Source organism: Lutjanus erythropterus, chromosome 9 (genome assembly GCF_056507025.1).
Source record: "Lutjanus erythropterus isolate fLutEry1 chromosome 9, fLutEry1.hap2, whole genome shotgun sequence".
Lineage (NCBI taxonomy): Eukaryota > Metazoa > Chordata > Actinopteri > Lutjaniformes > Lutjanidae > Lutjanus > Lutjanus erythropterus.
This window is the reverse complement of record NC_139325.1, coordinates 27,806,833-27,816,102: the sequence shown is the minus strand read 5'-3', so window position 1 is coordinate 27,816,102 and position 9,270 is coordinate 27,806,833. Positions and strand designations below refer to the sequence as shown.

The following is a 9,270-nucleotide window of genomic DNA, read 5'->3' as shown; positions in this document are numbered from 1 at the left end:
AAAATAAAGACACCGTATGCTGAACATCATTGTTGGCTGTAAGGTAAGACTTCATTTTCAGAAAACTCAAAATTACTCAAAATTATTGCAAACCTCTTGGTCTAACCTATCTTGTTAATTCATGAAATGGAAGCATACATAAGTAAATTCTTATTTCTTTATCACAAACTTATTAACCAGTCTACTGAAACGATTTTACTTTTGAGAATATGGTTATGCAAAACATATGCAAACATTACATATGTTTCGAAATCAAATGAGCTGGTGTGACATTATTATAAACTGTTAACATGGACTTTTTTCAGGGTATCATATTTTTATGAGGTATCAGCTTCCTTATTGAGTATGTTATCAGTAGAGAGAAGCACACTGTTTCCCCTTTTCACTGTGAGACCAGCTGCAATATTATTATACTGGACTGTAAGTTAATGCAAGAACTTACCACTATATCACATATACAAATAAATACATAAATAAATAACTGATGAGGTGCTTGATAACATGGTGAGCTTTGCAAGCAGCATCTTATTATTATTATTATTATTTTAATCTGTGGTATTCTGCAGCTGCAGATTCTGTGTGGGTCTACATATAAGAAGCTATCGCTTTTCTACATCTACAAGACTGAGGCAGTACAAAACAACACTGGGAATTACTTTCAGCAAGAAAAGTTAAAAGTCACAGGAAGGAATCGTTATGACAATCCTTTACTTTGTGTCTCAGATCAAGTCAATGTAATTTCCCCCCTAAAAACAGGGTTTATTCTCCTTCCTTTATACTATTCATAATGGTTAACCAAGAAGTAAGTATCAATAGGTTTGTGTGTGTGTGTGTGTGTGTGTGTGTGTGTGTGTGTGTGTGTGTGTGTGTGTGTGTGTGTATGTGTGTGTCTGTCTGTGTGTCCAGAACCTCTCTGTAGGATCATCAACCTGACAGAAAAGCATGACAGGTGCTGTAAAGGTTTTCCTCCTATGCTGTCTACTTCAAGGTAGGCTACATTACATTTGAATGTTTTTTTGGGTGTCTTGCAAATGTTTATAATTACTAACAAATACTGCAAAAGTTGCTTTTTGTCTCAACCTTTACTTTTTGTGAGTGCCTCTTGTTATGTTAGATGGTTTATTTTTCCTTTCAATAATGATAGTTTAGCATTTTTGAGGTGTTTTGTTGCAATCTGTGACACCGACTACTTGTTAGATTACTTATTTTGGTGTAAAAGGCGGAACATGCAGTTTTTAAATGTATCATTCAAAACAGTGAATCAGAGACATAAAATGTTATTTTCTGATTGTTTTACAGCAGTTATGTTTTTGAAACATAAATAAACACACCCACACTACCACTTCACTGGATTTTTTTAGGGATGCACCGGTTGACCGGCCAGAGACCAGAACCGGCCGGTTTTCAGCGTGACTGGTCCTGACCAGACTCCAGCTGACCCGCTAATGTTTTTTGTACCAGAGCTGATTTGTTGCCTTTCTTAATTTTAAATTCAATTTTGGTGGATCTAAATGATACTGGATATAGAATGGCGCCAGTTTTTCCAGAGAGCATTTGAAGGTCAGACTTAAAAAAAAAAAAAAAAAAAATCAGAAATCGGAATCGGCCAAGAAAATTGAAATCGGTGCATCTCTAGATTTTTTGTGAATACAACTGAAGTGATCCTCAGCCTGCTCTGCCTGTGTACATGTGTGTATCTCTGCAGCTCTCACAGACAGAGAGCAGAGCAAAGAATCAGAAAATGCAATGTTACTTCCAGAGGGTCATAAGTGATGATTTGGAGGGATTATATCTATATGTGTTGGGTTTTTTTTTTGAGAACCCTACATACATAGCATACTTTTAACCTCAGCTGACACTGATAGTGTTGGTATTGTTTCATCTCAGGTATCTTATGCCAACACTGGGCAGCCTTCATGCCTCAGACAGTCGAGGGACTGAGTGGATCCTGTGTGATCATCCCCTGCACCTTCAGCCTGCCCGCGGGTTGGGATCAACATCTGGATGATTCGTGCAAAGCCATTTGGAAACGAGGCAGCTGGAGTCGAACGCAGGTGTTTGACTCCAGCCTGACGGGAGCGAGTGCGAGCTTGAACATCCTGCAGGGAAACCTGACAGGGATCCTGCGTGAGAAGGACTGCACCACCATCTTCAACAACCTGCCGTCCAACCATTACGACAACTATTACTTCAGACTGCAGTGTGACAACGATCTCAAGTTCAACTTTCAAACAAGTGTCATCATCACAGCTCAAGGTTTGTGTTACATCCTATTACTCTTATACACATAAACCCACACCTTTTGGATATCTTTCTTTCCACTTTCTCACTGTTTCTTCTCCTCAGATTCACTGCCCAAACCCACCATAACTCCACCCAGGCTGGAGGTAGAAGAAGGAACTCCAGTGAGGTTGAACTGCTCAGCTGTAGCTGCCTGTCCTGTCCTTCCTCCACTTATGACATGGACACCCAGTGTAGGTGACATCGAGGAGAGCGTAGAAACCAACTTCATGACCTCCGTTATGAACTTCACCGCTTCTTACCTCCACAATGGACAGAAGTTCTCCTGCAGCGTCCTCTACAACCGACAAGCAGGCAGCAGTGATCTTCTGTATGAAAAGAGTTTGACCATCCGTGTTCTTTGTGAGTATGTTTCTGGCATTTGTTTTATCTTGTTGTTGTGTTGTTTCAGATCACAACATATCATCTCATTTTAAATACTGTTATGATATGCTGTGGAAAAAATACATTGTGGGGTTTTTGTCATCCTCTTTCAGTATGACTTGCTAACTTCTCCAATGAATAGTTTGAGCATCATCACTCTGGGGATTTCTGCATAGAATTTTAGTCAAAATGTATTAAAAAAAACTTTCCAACTGCAGACTTTATGGACCCTATAGAGACAATCTATAGCACATGGTCTAAAGTGCAGGGGCCAAGTGCATTTAAGGCTTGTCCAACTCCACTTTAGTCTTTTAATGGTGCATAATTGGCACAAAGTAAGATGCATGGCAGAAATAGGTTGTATTTAGTCTACTAATTAATCACAGGTGTGTTTTAGGTGTGTGTCAGTCGCACTTCCTTCTGGCTGTATTTTTTTTTTTTTTAAGAAAACAGAAAAGCTTGCGCTGCTCATCATCATTTAAAAGATGATTTAATGATTAGAGGCTGCTTTCATTTCATGTTATTTTAATAGTTTCCATGTGTGCAGTAAATATTGTTAATATTTAAGCAGCAAAAGTAAAAACTGTAGTTATAAACTTGATAGGATAGAGGAAATTCTCCAGAGGAAATAATTTTATAGACAGCTTAGATTGAAGTCTTTAGGATTTATATGGCTATTTTACTACTAATACTACAAACTATTTCACAGTTTGAACTTGACAAATAACAGTACAAATATTAATGCCAAACGGAGGTCTCACTATTTGGCAAGCAACAGGTCACTGTTGCCCTTTTTAGCTAAGGTGTTGTAACAGCTTATTAATTATTTATAAAGTGTTTACAACCTAATTATAAAACATGTATAGGTTATTTATTTATGAGGATAGTCTTACTGAACAGTGGTAATCATTTCACATATTTACATTTTCAAAACTCTCTTCCAGATCCTCCAAATAACACATCAGTCAGCTACTCTGGTCCAGTAAAGGAAGGCAGCTTGGTTACTTTGACCTGCAACAGTAATGCAAATCCAGCTGTGGATGGCTACAGCTGGTACAAAGTGGATGGAGATCAGGTGACAGCAGTGGGCTCTAAGAAGAGGCTTTCGACTACAGTGTCAGAGGTCGACAGACAATTTTTCTGCAAAGCCACTAACAAATATGGAGCCCAGAACTCATCCATCACTGAAGTAGATGTACACTGTGAGTCAGACTGAACAAATACACAGATGTCAAAATATCAGCTGGCGACATGGACTGAACTCATTCTTGTGTTTTTTTTTTTCAGATTCTCCCAAAGACACCACTGTAGTCATCAAAGACGATGGTCCAATCCTGGAGGGCAGCTCTGTTAGTCTGCTCTGTGTTAGCCGAGCCAACCCACCTGTCACCAACTACACCTGGTACAAAGACGATGAGGAGGATGAGGAGCCTGGATCCACCCTGGTTTTAACCAGCGTCGACCCGAGCCACAGCGGGAACTACCACTGTGCAGCAAAAAATGAGCTGGGAGAGGACATTTCAGCAACGATTCAGCTGGACGTTCAGTGTAAGTTTCTTTTTACGCCGTGAAGACACTGATTTACACTGATGACAAACAACAAAACTGTATGTTTCCAGTGCGTTCATACGCTGAATATGGCTCCACTGTATATCCAGCTGTGGTCACCCAAACATGATGTGAAGCCAAGTCTCAGTCACAGTGTCTGGACCGCGGACAGTAACACATTGTCGCATTGCGTGACAACCTCAAAATCCTTTCTATGTCAGTGGTCCATCATGACTGAGCTCTGTTGTGCGTCCACATGTGTGCCAGTGTGTTAATTTATGTATAGATGTTTTGTTTGGTTTCTGTCCTTGTTAAGACGTCATTTCCAACCACAGAAAATTGGTCCAGTGTGTAAGATTCATGGGATTTATTGGTAGAATCTGGCAGAAACTGAATATGATATTCATAAGTATATTTCCATTAGTATATGAGCTAATTGTTTGCTGTTAGCATTTTACTTTAGTGTCTTTTTCCTAATACATAAGCATTATTTTTGATTATTCTAAATGTTTGATTTGTTAAGTATAATTATTAATTAGTATTATTTTCTTTGGTAGCTTATTTAGTTTTTTTGTGCAATCAGTATTTTTGTTTGTGTTTCCATTATTAGTATTTTTGTTTATGTTTCTGTTAACGCTGTGGACACTTGACATTACATGTGGGACGGCAGAGAAGGCTCAGCATGCTCCTGGGCAGGACGGGCATGCAGGAAACATAAATCCTGTACACTTTTTTTTCTTGCTTGCTTGATTTGGATAAATAAACCTCAAGAAATGCAGTAATTAATAAGTAACAGTTTATATCTGCAGAGGGTGCAGGTCCACTTCCTACAGAATGACTTTCTCCGGTAGTCTGGAACAGACAAATCAAACACTGAACTCACACACTGGTCCTTTAAAAATGAAATAAAGTTGATATAGACCATGGAGATATAGATCCCTGGATTTTACTTTTTACTTTTTGCTCCTCATTATTAAATTTCAGTTAATCATTCACCTCTAGTGAATAGGTTGGCTCAGTTTACATAAATTATAATTCCACATAACGAAAGGATGGACAAAATACTGCCTTGTATTTTATTGCGCAGTAGGGACATGAGTCCAAACATGTAGTGAAGCAAAAATCTGCAGAAACCGTTTGCACAGTTGTCATGAAACTGTAGAACTTCATGTCTGTGTTGACTTAAAAGTTGAGATTCTAAGTTCATTCCAACCTGTGAAACGGCCGTTTAGAAAACTTCATGTTCTCTTCAAAACTGAACAGTCCAGCGCTGTGGTTGGCACAAGAGATCTGAGATTTTTGTCACCATATCTTGTTTTTTTTATATTATAAACAGTGTACAGTGTTATTTTTAAAGGGACAGTTCACCCCAAAAACAAAGGTACATATTTTTCTTCTGTCCCATAATGTTTTGTATCCATCTAGATTGATTTGGTGTGAGTTGCAAAGTTTTGGAGATATCAGGTGTGGCGATGACTGCCTTCTCTCCAATATAATGGAACTAGATGAAAAGCTGCTCAAAGCACTATCAACAAATATGAAAATATCCTTGGATGCAGGACTACCACAAACGCTGTCTTCTTTTTCAGATCCCCCAAAGAACACCTCAGCTTCAGTTGAGCCCTCTGGCCCAGTGGTGGACGGCAGCTCCGTAACTCTGACCTGCACAAGCGTCGCCAATCCAGCAGCGCTGAACTTCACCTGGTTCAGAGAGGCTGGAGGAGAGAAGGAGGCTGTGGCCTCTGAGCAAGACTTCACCTTCAATGTGACCAAACTGTCAGAGGATCAGTATTACTGTGAAGCTCTGAATGTCCATGGAGCTGAAAACTCAGAACTTCTCAGTCTTGATGTCACATGTGAGATTTATTTGTCTTTAAAAAAAGCATTTAATTTTTCTTGAAGTTTGATCATGCATGTACAGATACTTAATTACTTTCTCTGTCTCAGTTGCTCCAGAGATCCTGCCTTCTTCTCGCTGCGTCAAGATTTTATCCCAGGTCCGATGTTCCTGCGACAGCCAGGGGAACCCCACACCCTCCCTGGTCTGGGAATTGGCCGGAGAGCCTGTCAATCACTCTGCGGACATCCCGATCAGGGAGGTTCCCCTGGGGGGTGTGAGCATGAGGAGCGTCATCACCTTGTACCGCCCAAACGAAGACATGCCCTCTTTAGTTTGCGTCAGCATCAACTCACTAGGCTCTGATAGTTTTACGTTCAATGTGACCTCCAGTGAAACCCAGCTAGGTAACCTGCAGGATGCTACGTTGATATTTGGCTTTTTTCGTTTACATGATCTGCCCCTTTCTGTTTTTACTGACTTTTATGATTTTGGGGGACTTTTCAGGCCTCCACGCTGTGTCTCTTTTGATCGGCTCTGCAGTGGGAGCACTGGGGATGCTGCTGGTCTGTGTCCCGCTGCTGCTAATCTTCTGCAGGTGAGAAACACAGCTGATAAAACATATTCTAACACTCCATATTCATTTTAGTTTGAAAATGACAAACACATTTTAGGGCTGCAACTAAGAAATCAATTAATGCTTTTAGTCTATAAAATGTAAAAAAAAAATGTGAGAAAGGCTCATCACAATTTCCCAGAGCCAGAGGTGGTGTCTTCAAATTCCTTCTTTTGTCTGATCAACAGTCCAAAACCCCAAAAATCTTAATTTATTATCATAAATGACAAATAGAAGCAGAAAATCCTCACATTTAAGAGGCTGGAACCAGTCACAGACTGTACATTAAATAGTGGACAGAACTTCCATGTTGGAAAAGTGAAGCCAATGGAGAGGAACCTTGAACCTTTCTTCTCTGTAATGGCCAGCAGTGGTGCAACTCCAGTAGTTACAAAAAGAAGTCTTTATTTGTACTCCTTATGTCAAAATGGCCCTACTTCTCACTTGATTTATGACCTCAGGACACAGTTTCCTGGTAAGTGTAAATCTTGTTCTTGCTTGTTCCAAGTCTTCCTCAATACAACATGATTTTTTTGTAAAATTTTGTCCCATTAAGAATAAAATAGATGATAAAGCAGGTGGTTTTGAGCGGGGTTACCATGTGATTGACAAGTCATTATCAGTGAGTGTGTTTAGTGCAACACAGAGCTCAAGAAACTCAAATTAAATCGTAAGCCTAGACAGTGCTGATCAAATACAAAATTCTGGTACTGCCTTGTTCTTGCCTAAAATGTTTTAAGAAACATGTTTTAGTGTTCTGTTTCATTGTAATATGAGAAAGATAGTGACCAGACGGCTGTAACTCCGCACTCTACAAATCAGTGGTTGATTTCACAGTTGGTTCCCACTTGGAACCAGCAAATGTGTGACATTTTTGCTTGACTGAAAAACAGATTGTTGTTAGAGGAGTGAAATGACCATGATCTGAGAGACTTTAATGAAAAGAGGAAATTACACATATACACATATAATAATGACTGTTTGTGTTGGTTGTAGAAAGAGAAAAGGCAGCCTTTCACCTGACAAAGGACGAGTGGACACTTCGGACATTTTAGTCACTAATGAGGTGAGTTTTTATCATTGTTAAGCAAATGTAGAAAGCATCACATTTAAAGTACCAGTTAAACGTTAAACCCGCAGTCAGTCAACACTGAACCCTTTCTGTGTCTAGTACAGAAACAGGTCTAGGTGAATTTAGCCTAGGAATTTGCTTTGGTATATTTAGTATACAAACTTAGTACAAGAAAAAATATAACTAAATATAAAAAGCAAGAAGCATAGACAAAAAATAAAAGAATGACAATGACATGAAACAGTATTATCAAAACAGTAGCAGAAAATATGTACAAAATGACATGATACTGTACACCACTCAAATCTATCATTTGAATGTGAAACACTTGCTCAGTTCAAAGCTTGAGAGGTGGATATTTGAAGAGTCAAGTATTGCATATTGTTTACAAGATAACAAGTTAAATGTTAATTAAACAGCAAACAAGCATATTTCCCAGAATGTTAAACTAATTGGGCCTAATATGAGCCTATCTTCTCCATTACTGAAGTAAGTTGTTCTCTTGTTTTTCTGTAGACCAACTCTTCACAAGTGGATGTGATTTATGACAACAGAGTCGGTATGAAGCAGGAAGGAAAAGTTAAGGAGGAGCCTCTCCACTACGCCAATGTGGACTTTGCTAAACTCCAGGACAACTCAGGTGGTAAGCTCGGAGAGGGGGACATTAGAGGCCTGGCCTCCAAGACGGCGGAATATGCGGAGATCCGTCTGCAAGCCAAAGGAGGCAACGGAGGACACGCAAACGAAGAAGAGACAGTCGCTGATACTCATCTGGGACAAGACAAAGACACTGATGGTCTCATAGGACAGGTCAGTGAAAAGGTTATTGCTTAACTTTAAACAGGTATAGGACTTTATGATGTCCCGCTGCAGTTTTCCGCAGTCGGTGGAGCCCAGCCGAGCAGAGCAACCTCGTAAAATCTGCAGCAGCGGAGGCAACAGCTGCACTGCAGGCAACCTTATTTAAAGAAAGTAATGCCACACATTTGTGGCTACAAGTTTAACTCTCAACTTTTGTCACTAGCCGTGTTTCCATCTAAATGTATCATAGATTTTGTTTTGTCTCCAACCGCAACCATTTTCAATTATTAGGAGTTGGTTCATCAAGATAAGCACTAGGTGGCGCTAAATCTACAGTCTGAAAACCATCATAACATTCCAGAAGACAACATGATTACAAGGGCACCAGTCAAATCCCAAGTTAAAAAAAAACATGTAGAAGACACAATAGAAATGTGACATTTCTGTTTGTTTCATCTATTAATGTGAGGAAGGTTACATCAGATCTGTGTGGAGCCAACATGGACGTATTATTGAGCTAAAAGGAGCAATAAGGAGACTGTCGGAGTGGAAACAGTCGATCAGTCATGTGAGTCCAATGTTCAGAACTTATTCGGAAAGTGTTCCCATCTGCGCTTAAGTGCTTTAATTCTTTTTCAAATAAGGCAAAAACCACCTCAAGCAAGCAGAGAAACATTTCTGTAGTTATGGTTTTTTTCAAATTTGACTGTTTCCATCAACTTTATCTTTTAG

General features: G+C 39.5%; 1 protein-coding gene across 1 annotated transcript; it reads left to right on the top strand.

Moving 5' to 3' along the window:
• Nucleotides 1-927: 927 nt before the first annotated feature.
• On the top strand, nucleotides 928-9,263 carry LOC146321740 (myelin-associated glycoprotein-like). The gene is made up of 10 exons (XM_084727018.1): nucleotides 928-988; nucleotides 1,888-2,256; nucleotides 2,347-2,643; nucleotides 3,609-3,866; nucleotides 3,952-4,212; nucleotides 5,802-6,068; nucleotides 6,160-6,456; nucleotides 6,557-6,647; nucleotides 7,662-7,731; nucleotides 8,254-9,263. Exons 1-10 carry the CDS (start codon nucleotides 943-945, stop codon nucleotides 8,569-8,571), a joined length of 2,274 nt encoding a protein of 757 aa, XP_084583144.1. The 5' UTR covers nucleotides 928-942; the 3' UTR covers nucleotides 8,572-9,263.
• The last annotated feature ends 7 nt before the right edge of the window (nucleotides 9,264-9,270 follow it).

Coding starts and splice junctions, on each gene's coding strand:
- LOC146321740 (XM_084727018.1), top strand. CDS start 943: ATGACAGGTGCTGTAAAGGTTTTCCTCCTATGCTGTCTACTTCAAG. Junction 3,867..3,951: donor CACTGAAGTAGATGTACACT/GTGAGTCAGACT, acceptor TTTTTTTTTCAG/ATTCTCCCAAAGACACCACT. Junction 6,648..7,661: donor CTGCTGCTAATCTTCTGCAG/GTGAGAAACACA, acceptor TGTTGGTTGTAG/AAAGAGAAAAGGCAGCCTTT.